Source organism: Oncorhynchus masou, chromosome 15 (genome assembly GCF_036934945.1).
Source record: "Oncorhynchus masou masou isolate Uvic2021 chromosome 15, UVic_Omas_1.1, whole genome shotgun sequence".
In the NCBI taxonomy this organism is placed as follows: Eukaryota; Metazoa; Chordata; class Actinopteri; order Salmoniformes; family Salmonidae; genus Oncorhynchus; species Oncorhynchus masou.
In genome coordinates this window covers 66,956,146-66,974,089 of record NC_088226.1, presented here as the reverse complement: position 1 = coordinate 66,974,089, position 17,944 = coordinate 66,956,146, and the positions used below count along the sequence as shown (strand labels likewise).

Below are 17,944 nucleotides of genomic sequence, written 5' to 3'. Positions count from 1 at the left end.
GTAGACCTATCTGTTTACATCACATCCACGATCAAGCATTTCACACATTATTTAGATACAGACTGTTAGCACTTGGTAGCCTATAGCAACACCACAAAATAAAAGGCTTTAGATGTGCCAAGTGAACCTGCAACCACAACACTGCAACCACAACAATAACACTTGACATAAGCTCTTCTCTGAGCATTACAGGGATATGGCTCTGGATATATACAGCAACACCTCCCCCATAAGAAGTCATGTCTCTTCTATAGATGCTACTGCTGTATTAAATTAATTATCTAAGTGAGTCTCAGAAATGGCTAATATATGAATGTTAGCAAGTTATTCATTTCATGAACCTTATTCCTAAGGCTACATATATACATATGGGCTATTGTCAGCCCTTTCCTGGATAGCTTTTCAGAGATAGACATAATATATAAAAGAGCAAACAAAGCAAGATAAAAATATATATACATTCAGCAGTCCATCAATCAATTGGTGTGTGTGTGTGTGTGTGTGTGTGCTCCAGGGTTGAAGCTATGAACCCATAGGCTTAGCTCTCTCATCCCTTCGAGGCTTTTGGGAGGGAGGGTGTAAAATGAGCCTGTCATAGCGGCCATAAGCAAAGTCCCCACGTGCTGTGGCAGATTGCATAGCTGGGATAAGTTATTTTCTCTTCTGGCACACAGCCTCTGGATATTCCTTGTTGAGGAAGACATACAGTGTATTCGGAAAGTATACAGACTCTTTGACTTTTCCACAATATTTTACTTTATAGATTTATTTGAAAATGTATTAAATACATTTTTTTCCCTCATCAATTTACACACCACACACCATAATGACATTTTTTGCAAATGTATTAAAAATAAAAAACTGAAATATCACATTTACATAAGTATTCAGACCCAGAGAGGTTTGATTGGGTTCAAGTCCAGGCTCTGGCTGGGCCACTCAAGGACATTCATAAGATACTCCTGTGTTTTCTTGGCTGTGTGCTTAGGGTCATTGTCCTGTTGGAAGGTGAACCTTTGCCCCAGTCTGAGGTCCTGAGCGCTTTGGATCTTTTTGTACTTTGCTCCGTTCATCTTTCCCTCAATCCTGACTAGTTTCCCAGTCCCTGCCACTGAAAAACATTGTCACAGCAGGATGCTGCCACCACCATGCTTCACCGTAGGGATGGTGCCAGGTTTCCTCCAGACGTGAAGCTTGGCATTCAGGCCAAAAAGTTCAATATTGGTTTCATCAGACCAGAGAATCATGTTTTTCATGGTCTCAGAGTCCTTTAGGTGCCTTTGGCAAATTCCAAGCGGGCTGTCATGTGCCTGTAACTGAGGAGTGGCTTCCGTCTGGCCACTCTACCATAAAGGCCCGGTTGGGTGTAGCGCTGCAGAGATGCTTGTCCTTCTGGAAGGTTCGCACATGTCCACCGAGGCACTCTGGAGCTCTGTCAGAAGTGACCATGGGGTTCTTGGTCCCCTCCCTGACCAAGGTCCTTCTCCCCCGATTGCTCAGATTTTAGCTGGGCGGCCAGTCCTTGTTGAGGAAGACATACAGTGTTTTCGGAAAGTATACAGACTCTTTGACTTTTTCCACAATTTTTTACTTTATAGATTTATTCTAAAATTGATTAAATACATTTGGTCCCCTCCCTGACCAAGGTCATTCTTCCCCGATTGCTCAGATTTTAGCTGGGCGGCCAGCTCTAGGAAGAGTCTTGGTGGTTCCAAACTTCTTCCATTTAATAATGATGGAGGCCACTGTGTTCTTGGAGACAGAAATGTACCCTTCCCCAGATCTGTGCCTCGACACCATCCTGTCTCGGAGCTAACCACTACACAGAGTCTACATCATTAACATAGCTACTAGGACTAAAACGTTAGTAAAGCCGCTACAATCATGAAGTACAGTGTACAGCAAGCAGTTTAGCAGTTAAAATGCCGGGCACCGGTGGAAAAAAATCATAGAATTGAAAGCTTACCATGACTTGGATGAGTTCCAGTTTTGGATAGCCATAGCCAGCTAGCTAACATAAATAGCATTCCTTTCTGTTTGAGCCGGGTATTTGAGTCAGCTAAATTAGCTAGGTGCATTAGCTAGCTAAGTAAGTGAAAGTGGTGAAAAAATAGACAGGTCTCTCACTCTGCTGATTCTCCTGATTTTGTAAGAAATTATTTTGTTCAAAACTGTTCAACTATGATATTTTTCTCTGAGTCAACTACTCACCACATTTTATGCACTGCAGTGCTAGCTAGCTGTAGCGTATGATCCTTTGATTGGGTGGACAACATGTCAGTTCATGGTGCAAGAGCTCTGATAAGTTGGAGGACGTCCTCCAGAAGTTGTCAAAATTACTGTGTAAGTCTATGGAAGGGGCTGAGAACCATGATCCTCCTAAGTTTTGTATTGAAGTCAATGTACCCAAAGGAGGACGGAAGCTATCTGACCTCCGGCTACACCATGTTGCTATCCTACAGAGTGCTGTTGAGGCTACTGTAGATTTTCATTGCAAAACAGTGTGTTTTAAACAGTGATTTGGCGACGTGAATATACAGTACATATATGATATCATATTATTAATAATATATATATATATATATATATATATATATAAATATATATATATATATATATAGATAGATAGATAGATAGATAGATAGATAGGAAAAGATATAACAGCGATCTGTGTTTCATTATATATATAAATAAAACAGCGTATACGAGTAGCTTGCTGCCACAGAGATCCTCCCTCTGTTGCGTTTTTTTTTTCCGTCACTCAGACTGGCATCGCCAAACTGTCTGAAGAATGTGCAAATTTCAGAAGGGGAATCAGCAGTTTACCATGGCTTTGGAATTAGACTGGTAACACACTGTTACCTTAATCTGCCAATTTGGGCAGAGGCTAACACAAACACACTGACAAACTGCTAAAATGTTATTTGATCTGTGTGTGTGTGTGTGTTGTTCTCAGAATAGGCTGTAAGCTACTGAAAATAAACTTTGAGATGCTGCAGAAGTCAGCCCATTGGTATTTTGGTATTTACAATTTACCTTTTAAGATTTCAAGCTAATCATACATTTAGGGGGGGGCTCACCGCTTCCAAAATCAAGGTCCTACCCTTTGGACTTGCCCGATAGCTCAATATGTGACATCATCCTGCTACATGGGCCTTTCGGCCAATCAAATGGAAGTAAATGGCTCCAAAAGTGAACGTTCTAATAGCCCTGCGAGCCCTCCTCCAACCTTTCCGCCGCACACTCCGTGCTTGTGGAAGTTGTCATGGCGATAGAACCGTCCCCGGCGTCTGCTCGCTGGGGTGTTGCCATGGAGATCCCGGCTCGAGGTCCGCTCACGGCAGTGCTGGAGGAAGAGAGCAGCTCGCGGCTGGGGTCCGAGAAGCGAATTCAGGACCTTGGAGAGAAGCGGTGCCGTGGACCCCCTTTCAGCCAAGGGAACTACTACATGCTCATAGTGATCGGAGAGATAGCGACAGACCACCAGCTGCAACGCGCCAGAGACCACTTAGAGCGGGGTGAGTAGGCAACTTCAACGAGTCTCACTGTTACACACGAATTCTGTAAAACCAGCATGCATAACCTCCAATATATACCTATAAAAATGATAACATAGAACGGATTGAAATGTATAAGATGCAATTGAAAGATATGAAGACTGTGCGGCCGATTTCCCAATGAGAAAAAAATGACGCATCAGGCATATTGAATCAGCAGTTTTGCACGAACGAATAGCCTACTACGCCACTTTTTAGTGGAACGAAAATGTTGTGGAGCCTTGTCTACACGTTTCACATTCGTTTGATAATTACAAGGGATTCTGTAATTCTTTGATGAAAAAATCTATACATTTATTAGTTTTTCAATTGGGGACACAAACAGGCAAGTCTCATGGATTCCCAGAAAACGTATGTTTGTTTTATAAAACCTCCAACATAGTATGTAGCCTTTTTCTACACAATGTATTTCCATGATCCTAACCAACATGGTCTCAGAGCATTTCGTGTTATTCTGTACATAAATCCTGAGACACTCCATTTAGTGTGACATGTTACATTTCGTATGGTATGTATTATTTTGTGGATGTCCATCATCCATTTCGTTACTATTTGCAATTAGTCCAATATGTTACGAATTTGCAGAACATATGATATGTTACGTATTCCTAGTTGGCTAACGTAACGTTAGCTAGGGGTTAGGGTTAGGATTAAAGGTGAGGGTTAGGGGAAAGATTAGCTAACATGCTAATGTAACAGTATAGTTTTAAACCGTCCCCTCGCGCGAACCAGGGACCCTCTGCACACATCAACAACAGTCACCCTCGAAGCGCCGTTACCCATCGCTCCACAAAAGCCGCGGCCCTTGCAGAGCAAGGGGAACTACTACTTCAAGGTCTCAGAGCAAGTGACGTCGCCGATTGAAACGCTATTTAGCGCACACCGCTAACTAAGCTAGCCGTTTCACATCCGTTACACTAAGTAGTTGCAAAGTTTCTAATTATCTAAAATGCTGAAGTTGTCACTGATGAGATTCAAACCTGCAACCTTTGGGTTGATAGATGTTCGCGTTATACGCCCACCCTCCTTTTGTTTTTGCCTTAAGTAAACTTCTGTCTTATGTAACCATACCAACGTAACATATACTCATTTGAGAATCACGGGTATACATTTACTATGTTACGTCTAGTCTATGAGACCAGACTGTAATAACTCACATGTAGCCTACCATGAGAGGGCCTGCTACAGGAAGAAAACAGTTGCACACATTCTCAGCAATGATGTGATACAAAAACAACAACAATATGGAAGCCTAAGTTGACCACGAAGGTGAAAAATCCGTAGACTAAATGCTTGTGCTTGTTACAAATGCACTGTGCCAAACTCCTGGGACATTGCGCTCATTAATAATGAGTCATCCGTTGCACTAAAGCATTCAACATGATGTTCAGTTAAATACAGTAATGCTGTTGTCTTGTTGAAAACCATAGCTGTCATGTTCTTTCTGTATCAAGGTAGCCCAGGGCTATGCCAATTGTTGCACGTACAGTATGGAAAAATCTTCAATATGAGCTAAAAAGGCATGCTGGATGATAGATAGTTGGGTACAAATGAAGGGTGTTGTCCAGTGTTTTCTGACACATGGCCTATGTCCAACATGGCACCATATTCCCTTTATAGTGCACTACTTGGAGCAGGGTCCAATAGGATGCCATTTGGAACATATTCATGGTGTGAAATATGCTAGGTGTTTACATGGTGTGAAATATGCTAGGTGTTTACATGGTGTGAAATATGCTAGGTGTTTACATGGTGTGAAATATGCTAGGTGTTTACATGGTGTGAAATATGCTAGGTGTTTACACATGAAATATGCTAGGTGTTTACAAATATGCTAGGTGTTTACATGGTGTGAAATATGCTAGGTGTTTACATGGTGTGAAATATGCTAGGTGTTTACATGGTGTGAAATATGCTAGGTGTTTATGGGTGTTTACATGGTGTGAAATATGCTAGGTGTTTACATGGTGTGAAATATGCTAGGTGTTTACATGGTGTGAAATATGCTAGGTGTTTACATGGTGTGAATGAATATGCTAGGTGCATGGGTGAAATATTTGTTTACATGGTGTGAAATATGCTAGGTGAAATATTTGTTTACATGGTGTGAAATATGCTAGGTGTTTACATGGTATGAAATATGCTAGGTGTTTACATGGTGTGAAATATGCTAGGTGTTTACATGGTGAATGAAATATGCTATGGGTGTGTTTACATGGTGTGAAATATGCTAGGTGTTTACATGGTGTGAATGAAATATGCTAGGTGTTTAGGTGTTTGTTTACATGGTGTGAAATATGCTAGGTGTTTACATGGTATGAAATATGCTAGGTGTTTACATGGTGTGAAATATGCTAGGTGTTTACATGGTGTGAAATATGCTAGGTGTTTACATGGTGTGAAATATGCTAGGTGTTTACATGGTGTGAAATATGCTAGGTGTTTACATGGTGTGAAATATGCTAGGTGTTTACATGGTGTGAAATATGCTAGGTGTTTACATGGGTGAAATATTTGTTTACATGGTGTGAAATATGCTAGGTGTTTACATGGTGTGAAATATGCTAGGTGTTTACATGGTGTGAAATATGCTAGGTGTTTACATGGTGTGAAATATGCTAGGTGTTTACATGGTGTGAATGAAATGTGCTAGGTGTTTGTTTACATGGTGTGAAATATGCTAGGTGTTTACATGGTGTGAAATATGCTATGCTAGGTGACATGGTGTGAAATATGTGTTTACATGGTGTGAAATATGCTAGGTGTTTACATGGTGTGAAATATGCTAGGTGTTTACATGGTGTGAAATATGCTAGGTGTTTACATGGTGTGAAATATGCTAGGTGTTTACATGGTGTGAAATATGCTAGGTGTTTACATAGGTGTTTACATGGTGTGAATGAAATGAAATATGCTAGGTGTTTACATGGTGTGAAATATGCTAGGTGTTTACATGGTGAAATATGCTAGGTGTTTACATGGTGTGAATGCTAGGTGTTTACATGGTGTGAAAATATAGGTGTTTACAGGTGTTTACATGGTGTGAAATATGCTAGGTGTTTACATGGTGTGAAATATGCTAGGTGTTTACATGGTGTGAAATATGCTAGGTGTTTACATGGTGTGAAATATGCTAGGTGTTTACATGGTGTGAATGAAATATGCTAGGTGTTTACATGGTGTGAAATATGCTAGGGGTTTACATGGTGTGAAATATGCTATGGTGTGGGGTTTACATGGTGTGAAATATGCTAGGTGTTTAGGTGTTTACATGGTGTGAAATATGCTAGGTGTTTACATGGTGTGAATGAAATGTGCTAGGTGTTTGTTTACATGGTGTGAAATATGCTAGGTGTTTACATGGTATGAAATATGCTAGTGTGTTTAGGTGTTTACATGGTGTGAAATATGCTAGGTGTTTACATGGTGTGAATGAAATGTGCTAGGTGTTTACATGGTGTGAAATATGCTAGGTGTTTACATGGTGTGAAATATGCTAGGTGTTTAGGTGTTTACATGGTGTGAAATATGCTAGGTGTTTACATGGTGTGAAATATGCTAGGTGTTTACATGGTGTGAAATATGCTAGGTGTTTACATGGTGTGAAATATGCTAGGGTTTACATGGTTGAAATATGCTATGTTTACATGGTGTGAAATGCTAGGTGTTTACTGCTAGGTGTTTACATGGTGTGAAAATGAAATGTGCTAGGTGTTTACATGGTGTGAAATATGCTAGGTGTTTACATGGTGTGAATGAAATATGCTAGGTGTTTACATGGTGTGAAATATGCTAGGTGTTTACATGGTGTGAAATATGCTAGGTGTTTACATGGTGTGAATGAAATGTGCTAGGTGTTTACATGGTGTGAAATATGCTAGGTGTTTACAATGGTGTGAAAATGCTAGGTGTTTACATGTGTGTGAAATATGCTAGGTGTTTACATGGTGTGAAATATGCTAGGTGTTTACATGTGTGAAATATGCTAGGTGTTTACATGGTGTGAAATATGCTAGGGGTTTACATGTGAAATATGTGAAATATGCTAGGTGTTTACACATGGGTGTGAAATATGCTAGGTGTTTACATGGTGTGAATGAAATATGCTAGGTGTTTACATGGTGTGAAATATGCTGTTTACATGGTGTGAAATATGCTAGGTGTTTACATGGTGTGAAATATGCTAGGTGTTTACATGGTGTGAATGAAATGTGCTAGGTGTTTACATGGTGTGAAATATGCTAGGTGTTTACATGAAATATGTGTGAAATATGCTAGGTGGTGTTGAAATATGCTAGGTGTTTACATGGTGTGAAATATGCTAGTTTACATGTTTACATTGTTTCATGGTGTGATGAATCAGGTGTTCACCATCTGTGCAGTCCGATGCCAGGAAAACACTACCTGTGAAAATGCATAGTGCCAACTGTAAAGTTTGGTGTTTACATGGTGTGAATAATGGTCTGGGGTGTTTTTCATGGTTCAGTCCCCAGGTCTCCTTATGAAATTCCAGTGATGGGGAAAATGCTATTTTAACTGAAATACAGCATATAATGACATTTTAGAGGTGTTTACAATGCTAGGTGTTTACATTCTGTTTACATGGTTCCAACTACATTGTGGCAACAGTTTGCTAGGGAAGGTCCTTTCCTGGTTTCAGCATGACAATGCCCCAGGCACAAAGCTAGGTGTTTCCATAATACAGAAATTGTTTGTCGAGATTGTTTACATGTGGAAGAACTAGGTGACATGGGCTAGGTGTGCACAGAAATAGCTAGGTGACCTCAACTAGGTGTTTACATGGATGAAAACAGGTGTTTTGTGGATGACATGGTGGAACTAGGTGTTTACATGGTGTGAAATATGCTAGGTGCCATGGTGTGAAATATGCTAGGTGTTTACATGGTGTGAAACATGCTAGTTTACATGGTGTGAAATATGCTAGGTGTTTACACTGAAAATGCTAGGTGTTTACATGGTTGATGGGTGAATGGTGTGAAATATGCTAGGTGTTTACATCGCGTCAATGTTTGGTCATGTAGGTGTTTAACTAGGTGTTTACATGGTGTTAGGGGTTTACAAAAAAGGTAGTGAGTGTAGGGTTTCATGGTGTGAAATATGCTAGGGGTTTACATGGTGTGAAATAGCAGGTGTTTCTGGTGTGACCATGGTGTGAAATTTGCTAGTGTTTGTTTACATGAAATATGCTAGGTGTTTACATGGTATGAAATATGCTAGGTGTTCTACATGGTTGACATATGAGCTGAAATATCAGGCATGGTTGATTGTAGGGTTTACATGTTGAATGTTTACATGGTGTGAAATATGCTAGGTGTTTCATGAATGATGCTAGGTGTTTACATGGTGTGAAATATGCTAGGTGTTTACATGGTATGAAATATGCTGGATATTGTGGTGTTTAATGGTGTGAAATACTAGGTGTTTACATGGTGTGAAATATGCTAGGTGTTTACATGGTGTGACATATGCTAGGTGTTTATATGTGAAATATCCAGAGTGTGAATGAAATGTGCATGTTTACCTGAAATAACTAGGTGTTTAATGGATAAATATAGGTGATGGTGTGAAATATGCTAGGTGTTTATAATGAAATATGAGGTGCTGGTGTGAATATGCAGGCCATGGAAGAACTGGGACATTTTCATGGTGGTGAAATTCTAGGTGTTTACATGGTGAATTGTGTACATGGGTGAAATTGCTAGGTGTTTACATGGTGTGAAATATGCATTATCATGCTGAAACATGAGGTGTTTACATGGGGCGGATTAATGGTGTGGCACAACATGAAATATCAGCTGTTTCATGGTGTGAAATATGCTAGGGTTTACATGGTGTGAAATATGCTAGGTTTACATGGTGTGAAATATGCTAGGTGTTTACAGTTAACTAGGTGTTTACATGGTTGAAATATGCTAGGTGAATGGTGTGATGCTAGGCTGTTTTTGTGAAAGTATTTCATGGTGTCTACCATGGTGTGAAAACAGTTTGGTCTATCTAGGTGTTTATTACCATATGCTAGGTGTTTACATGGTTTTCCTGTTCCTTAATAGGTGTTTTTGAAAACCTGGATGTTTTACATGGTTGAAATATTAGGTGTTTACATGGTATGAAATATGCATGTTTCATGGTGTGACATATGCTAGGTGTTTAAAGTAGCCATGGTGTGAAATATCCAAAATCTAGGTGTTTACATGGTGTGAAATACCATGGAAACGTGGTGGCAATGCTAGGTGTTTTTTTTTAGGTGTTTACATGACTTCCTCATTCTTCCTCATTCTCCTGAAATTCTATTGGTTCTATTGTTTACATGGTGTGAAATTGTAGGTATTTTCATGGTGTCAACTTACTAGGTGTTTCATGGTGGTGCTAACAGCATTATCTAGGTGTTTACAGTCATGAAATGCTAGCAACCCATGATAGTTGAAATTGCATCATTTGTGAAATATGCTAGGTGTTTACATGGTGTTTTCTAACAGATATCTAGGTGTTTCCACCTCTGTCCATGTGAAAACTGATCTAGGTGTTTACATGTGCAAATGTTTACATTTTAGATCAGTGTTTTCATGGTGTGACATTGCATTTTGGAACAGGTGTTTACATGTGTGAAATACAGGTGTTTACATGTGCCTAAAATGCTAGGTGAAGAAAGGTGTTTACATAGTTGATCAACATTATGAAATATGCTGTTTACATGGTGTGAAACATTCTGAAATATGTTAGGTGTTTACATGGTGTGAAAACTAGGTGTTTACATGGTGTGAATGAAATATCTAGGTGTTTACATGGTGTGAAATATGCTAGGTGTTTACATGGTGTGAAAACATTCCGATCTGTTGAAATAAGGTGTTTACATGGTGTGAAAACTAGGTGTTTCATGGTGTGATCTGTTTACATGGTGTGAAAATGCAGGTGTTTACCGATCTGTTACATGGTGTGAAATATGCTAGGTGTTTACATGGTGAAACATATCTAGGTGTTTACATGGTGTGAAATATCTAGGTGTTTACAGTGTGAAAACAGGTGTTTACATCTGTTAATGCTAGGTGAAACATGGTGTGAAATATGCTAGGTGTTTACATTTGAAATATGCTAGGTGTTTACATGGTGTGAATGAAACAGGTGTTTACATGGTGTGATCTGTTACATGGTGTGAAAATGCTAGGTGTTTACATGGTTGTGAAATATCTGTTTACATGGTGTGAAAACATTACATGGTGTGAAATATCTGTTATGGTTGAAAACATACATGGTGTGATCTGTTGTGCTAGGTGTTTACATGGTGTGAAAACAGGTGTTTACATGGTGTGAAATATCTAGGTGTTTACATGGTGTGAAAATGCAGGTGTTTACCGATCTAGGTGTTTACATGGTGTGAAATATGCTAGGTGTTTACATGGTGTGAAATATGCTAGGTGTTTACATGGTGTGAAATAACTAGGTGTTTCATGGTGTGAAATATCTAGGTGTTTACATGGTGTGCGAAACATTCCGATCTGTTTACATGGTGTGAAAACATTACATGGTGTGAAATATCTGTTTACATGGTGTGAAAACATTCCGATCTGTTATCTGTTTACATGGTGTGAAATATGCTAGGTGTTTACATGGTGTGAATGAAATGTGAATATGCTAGGTGTTTACATGGTGTGAAATATGCTAGGTGTTTACATGGTGTGAAAACAGGTGTTTCCGATCTGTTAAGTGTGAAAACATTCCGATCTGTTAAGGCTAGGTGTTTACATGGTGTGAAACATTACCGATCTGTTTCCATCAACCCTATTAATTGATATGCTAGGGGTTTACATGGTGTGAAATATGCTAGGTGTTTACCTCCACTACACCACTGAACATAGACTAGTTTCATGGTGAACAGCAAATGTCATGTTAATAAACAGGCACAAGGTGATATAGGTGTTTACATGGTATGAATAACTAGGTGTTTACATGGTGTGAAATATCAAACGTGTGAAACATGTTCTCTAGGTGTTTCTGAGCTTATGATGTAGGTTACAGGCATGTTCCACAAAAACAAAGTGTCATGAGAAGATATATAGCCTGGCTCACACACATATAGCTTAGCCAGAACTAGAGGCAGAGAGGCAGACGGGAGGCAGTCCGATGCCAGACAGCATCATGGAAAATTGCCCCTTGTCAGTGTAATTGAGAATGCTCTTGGGCTCCCCCATCTTTCTCCAGTCAGCATCTGGTGTGACACATTTGATGCAGCGCGAACATCTCCTTAGAATCAGGCCCATTTTTGTATGTCATCTACCCTTCATTGACTCCTCACAGGATTTTCTCAACCACCTTTTGTATGGCACTGTGTGCCATGGAAGAACTGGGACCCTCCACACAGATTTACAGGGGTGCTGCTGCAGAACTTGTCCTGCATTATTCATTTGGTAACACTTGGGGAACGTTTAATGGATGGATGCGGAACATGTTTGAGGTATGTTTTACATATTATGAGGTATGAAGCATGGACAGTGCATTCGGAAATTATTTTTTTCAGACTTCCTCATTCTTGATTTGTTAATGGATTAACAAATTTGTTTTCCCTCATCACATCTACACACAACACCCCATAATGACAAAGCAAAAACAGATTTTTTGATGTACATTTTTGCAAATTTATACAAATTATAAAACAGAAATATCACATTTACATAAGTATTCAGACCCTTTACTCAGTACTTAAAGCACCTTTGGCAGCAATTACAGCCTTGAGTCATTTTTGGGTATGACTGTTAAACATTCCGATCTGTTAAGGCGAAACAAGCTTGGCACACCTGTATTTGGGGAGTTTCGAAACACATTCTTCTCTGCAGATCCCATTAAGCTCTTTCAGGTTGGATGGTGAACGTCGATCTGCACAGCTACTTTCAGGTCTCTCCAGAGATGTTGAAACGGGTTCAAGTCTGGGCTTTGTCTGGGTCACTCAAGGAAGGTAACTTAGGCCTCACTAAGGCGAAACCCCTATCTGAGATACCTACTGCAGCGTATACCCTCATCCTCCACATACAACACCAGCAAATGTCATGTTAATAAACCCCAAAGCACAAACATCCCTGGGCATGTTCTCCTCTTATGATGTTTCAGTTCACTGCAGCTCACACACTAGCTTAGCCAGAACAGAGAAACGGGAGGAGCAGCATCATGGAAAATTGCCCCTTGTCAGTGTAAAAAACACTCAAACTGGACCGAATCCCCATTTTGTCTCCATTTCTTCATTCAAAGACTGCAATCATGGACACTGAGCATGTTTTGAAATTATTGCTTGATTTGTTAATGGATTAACATGTGTTTTGTGCTGTTGCCATGTTGTGTTGCTATCATGTTGTTACCATGTTGTGTTGCTATCATCAGTTGTTGTTGCCATGTTGTGTTGCTATCATGTTGTTGCCATGTTATTTGCTATCATGTTGTGTTGCTATCATGTTGTTGCCATGTTGTTGTTGCTATCACTTTGTCTCTCCAGAGATGTTGCGGGTTCATGTTGGCCTATCATCTGTTGCCATGTTGTGCACAAACATTGCTAGTTCATGCAGTTGTTGCAAAAAACACTGCCATGTTTTGTCTCCATTCTTCATTGACTCAATCATGGACACCATGTTTTGTTGCTATCATGTTGTTGCCATGTTGTGTTGCTATCATGTTGTTGCCATGTTGTGTTGCTATCATGTTGTTGCCATGTTGTGTTGCTATCATGTTGTTGCCATGTTGTGTTGCTATCATGTTGTTGCCATGTTGTGTTGCTATCATGCTGTTGCCATGTTGTGTTGCTATCATGTTGTTGCCATGTTGTGTTGCTATCATGTTGTTGCCATGTTGTGTTGCTATCATGCTGTTGCCATGTTGTGTTGCTATCATGTTGTTGCCATGTTGTGTTGCTATGTTGTTGCCATGTTGTGTTGCTATCATGCTGTTGCCATGTTGTGTTGCTATCATGCTGTTGCCATGTTGTGTTGCTATCATGCTGTTGCCATGTTGTGTTGCTATCATGTTGTTGTCATGTTGTGTTGCTATCATGTTGTTGCCATGTTGTGTTGCTATCATGTTGTTGCCATGTTGTGTTGCTATCATGTTGTTACCATGTGTTGCTATCATGTTTTTGTCATGTTGTGTTGTTGCCATGCTATGTTGTCATCTTAGGTCTCTCTTTGTGTAGTGTTGTGGTGTCTCTCTTGTTGTGATGCATGTGCTTTGTCCTATATTTTATTTTATTTAAACATTTTAATCCCAGCCCCGTCTTAGGTCCCTTTGTGTAGTGTTGTGGTGTCTCTCTTGTTGTGATGCCTTTGTCCTATATTTTATTTTATTTAAACATTTTTCCTCCCCGCAGGAGTCTTTTGCCTTCCGTCATTGTAAATAAGAATTTGTTCTTAACTGACTTGCCTAGTTAAATAAAGATTACATTTTTAAAAAGACACAAAAAAAGACAGTCAGAGACTTTTCCCGAAGCCACTCCTGTGTTGTCTTGGCTGTATGCTTAGGGTCGTTGTCCTGTTGGTTAGGTGAACCTTCGTGCCAGTCTGAGGTCCTGAGCGCTCTGGAACAGATTTTCATCAAGGATCTTTCTGTACTTTGCTCTGTTCATCTTTCCCTCGATACTGACTAGTCTCCCAGTCCCTGCCGCTGGAAAACATCTCCACAGCATGATGCTGCCACCACCACGCTTCCCCGTAGGGATGGTGCCAGGTCTTGTTTCTCATGTTCTGAGAGTCCTTTAGGTGCCCTTTGGCTAACTCCAAGCGGCTGTCATGTGCCTGTCATGTGCCTTTTACTGAAGAGTGGCACTCTACCATAAAGGCCTGAATGGGGGAGTGCTGCGGAGATAGTTGTCCTTCTGGAAGGTTCTCCCATCTCCACAGAAGAACTCTGGAGCTCTGTCAGAGTAACCATCGGGTTCTTGATCAACTCCCTGACCAAGGCCAGTTCTTCTCTTCCATTTAAGAATTATGGAGGCCATTGAACTCAGAAGAAATGTTTTGGTACCCTTCCCCAGATCTGTGCCTCGACACAATCCTGTCTCCTGTCAATTCCTTTGACCTCATGGCTTGGCTTTTGCTCTGACATGCACTGTCAACTGTGGGACCTTATATAGACAGGTGTGTGCCTTTCCAAATCATGTCCAATCAATTGAATTTACCACAGGTGGACTTCCATCAAGTTGTAGAAACATCTCAAGGATGATCAATGGAAACAGGATGCATCTGAGCTCAATTTTTGAGTCTCATAGCAAAGGGTCTGAATACTTATGCTAATAAGGAATCCATTTTTATTTTTAATAAATTAGCAAAAAATTCTAATAACCTGTTTTCTCTTTGTCATTATTGGGTATTGTGTGTAGATTGATGAGGAACGTGTTTTATTTAATCCATTTTTAGAACAAGGCTGTTACGTAACAAAATGTGGAAAAGGGGAAGGGGTCTGAATACTTCTCGAATACACTGTATTAATTAGTTGATCATTACTAACTTAGTAGTATAATTTTCTAGTTGGGGGAATTGGTGTCTGATAAGTTTGTATGACATAAATTATAAGCAAGTTAGTTACTGTAATGAGTTTATAATCAACCACTTTTCCGGACCTCTTCAATGGTGCCTCCTGCTGGCTCTCCAACACCACTTCCAGCAGCATGTGGTCTCCCATCCTGAACCAACCCTGCTTAGCTTCAGAAGCAAGCCAGCAGTGGGATGCAGGGGGTATGAGAGCTCTCCTGAACACAGTTTTCCTACGACTATTGAGAGATCTCTCTCTCTCTGCTCTCTCTCTCTCTCTCTCTCTCTCTCTCTCTCTCTCTCTCTCTCTCTCTCTCTCTCTCTCTCTCTGTCTCTGTCTCTCTCTCTCTCTCTCTCTCTCTCTCTCTCTCTCTCTCTCTCTCTCTCTCTCTCTCTCGGTCTCTCTCTCTCTCTCTGCTCTCTCTCTCTCTCTCTCTCTCTCTCTCTCTCTCTCTCTCTCTCTCTCTCTCTCTCTCTCTCTCTCTCTCTCTCTCTCTCTCTCTCTCTCTCTGTCTCTCTCTCTCTCTCTCTCTCTCTCTCTCTCTCTCTCTCTCTCTGTCTCTCTCTCTCTCTGTCTCTCTCTCTCTCTCTCTCTCTCTCTCTCTCTCTCTCTCTCTCTCTCTCTCTCTCTCTCTGTCTCTCTCTCTCTCTCTCTCTCTCTCTCTCTCTCTCTCTCTCTCTCTCTCTCTCTGTCTCTCTCTCTCTCTCTCTCTCTCTCTCTCTCTCTCTCTCTGTCTCTCTCTGTCTCTCTCTGTCTCTCTCTGTCTCTCTCTCTCTCTCTGTCTCTCTCTCTCTCTCTCTCTCTCTCTCTCTCTCTCTCTGTCTCTCTCTCTCTCTCTCTCTCTCTCTCTCTGTCTCTCTCTCTCTCTCTCTCTCTCTCTCTCTCTCTCTCTCTGTCTCTCTCTGTCTCTCTCTGTCTCTCCCTCTCTCTCTCTCTCTCTCTCTCTCTCTCTCTGTCTCTGTCTCTGTCTCTGTCTCTCTCTCTCTCTCTCTCTCTCTCTCTCTCTCTCTCTCTCTCTCTCTCTCTCTCTCTCTCTCTCTGTCTCTCTCTGTCTCTCTCGTGTCCAGGAAATTACATTTTAGACATGTCAAGTTGTCTGTCATAATGATCGATGCAATTGTCACATCTTTGAGAAGGGTTTTGTCAGTCCAAACACAAAATACCAATTTGAGCAAGGAGCATTGAGGCCTTTACCAGAATCAGTGACTCAGCATTTCTGAGAATAGACCGTACTCGTCTGCAACGGGGAACATCTCTCTCTCTCTCTCTCTCTCTCTCTCTCTCTCTCTCTCTCTCTCTCTCTCTCTCTCTCTCTCTCTCTCTCTCTCTCTCTGAAGAAAACAGAGGCTGGAAAAAATACAAAATAACCAAAGTACAGTCATCCTCTTCTTATAGAGGCATGGGGAGATAGGAGGATAAGGGGGTGGAGTTGAGGATCAGGAACAGTTAAGGCCCTGTTGAATTCAGACATGTTAAAGGCCCTGTTGAATAGGATCAGAGACATCCCAGTTAAAGGCCCTGTTGAATAGGATCAGACAGTTAAAGGCCCTGTTGAATAGGATCAGGCACCAGTGAACAGGATCAGAGACAGGCTTCTCCTGTAGTTGCCCTGTTGAATAGGATGCTAAAGGCCCTGTTGAATAGGATCAGACAGGCTTCTCCTGCAGTTAAAGGCCCTGTTGAATAGGATCAGACAGGCTTCTCCTGCGGTTAAAGGCCCTGTTGAATAGGATCAGAGACAGGCTTCTCCTGCAGTTAAAGGCCCTGTTGAATAGGATCAGAGACAGGCTTCTCCTGCTGCTAAAGGCCCTGTTGAATAGGATCAGAGACAGGCTTCTCCTGCAGTTAAAGGCCCTGTTGAATAGGATCAGAGACAGGCTTCTCCTGCCCTGTTGAAGTTAAAGGCCCTGTTGAATAGGATCATGGCCCTGTTGAAGACAGGCTTCTCCTGAATAGGTTAGAGAAGCTTCTCCTGGCTAATGGCCCTGTTGAATAGGATCAGACAGGCTTCAGTTAGAGGCCCTGTTGAATAGGATCAGAGACAGGCTTCAGTTAAAGGCCCTGTTGAATAGGATCAGAGACAGGCTTCTCCTGCTGTTAAAGGCCCTGTTGAATAGGATCAGAGACAGGCTTCTCCTGCAGTTAAAGGCCCTGTTGAATAGGATAAAGGCCCTGTTGAATAGGATCAGAGACAGGCTTCTCCTGCAGTTAAAGGCCCTGTTGAATAGGATCAGAGACAGGCTTCTCCTGCAGTTAAAGGCCCTGTTGAATAGGATCAGAGACAGGCTTCTCCTGCTGTTGTTAAAGGCCCTGTTGAATAGGATCAGAGGATCAGACAGCTTCTCCTGCGGTTAAAGGCCCTGTTGAATAGGATCAGAGACAGGCTTCTCCTGCGGCTAAAGGCCCTGTTTAGGAAAGGCCCTGACAGGCTTCTCCTGCTGCTAAAGGCCCTGTTGAATAGGATCAGAGACAGGCTTCTCCTGCTGGTTAAAGGCCCTGTTGAATAGGATCAGAGACCAGCTTCTCCTGCAGTTAAAGGCCCTGTTGAATAGGATCAGAGACAGGCTTTTCTCCATATTATAGAAAACATAATAGCTGTCTGGACCAACTTTTATTAATTCCAATTACATACAGTGTCAACCGGGGTTAAATTACATCTTGGAGAAATGAAGTCTTCCATGAAATGGAAAAAAAAATTCACACTGAAATATTTAAAATAATACAGATATAGAGATTTAAAGACGTTGTTTTCCAATTTCCTTGCTCCGACTTCCTATCCATGTGCCCTTGTACAAGATCTGCAGATAATGAGAAATACTAAAATGGAAGTTTAGTATTTTACAAATGAATTTTAAATGGTTTCT

At 41.0% G+C, this 17,944-nt stretch overlaps 1 protein-coding gene across 1 annotated transcript in view; it reads left to right on the top strand.

The window, feature by feature from the left end:
* The first annotated feature begins 3,241 nt into the window (after positions 1 to 3,241).
* Positions 3,242 to 17,944, top strand: part of map1ab (microtubule-associated protein 1Ab) — an 88,839-nt gene continuing 74,136 nt past the window's right edge. The window contains exon 1 of the mRNA XM_064990317.1: positions 3,242 to 3,518. Within this exon, the coding sequence (XP_064846389.1) occupies positions 3,266 to 3,518 (253 nt within the window). The 5' untranslated portion in view covers positions 3,242 to 3,265. The remainder of the gene's footprint in view (positions 3,519 to 17,944) is intronic.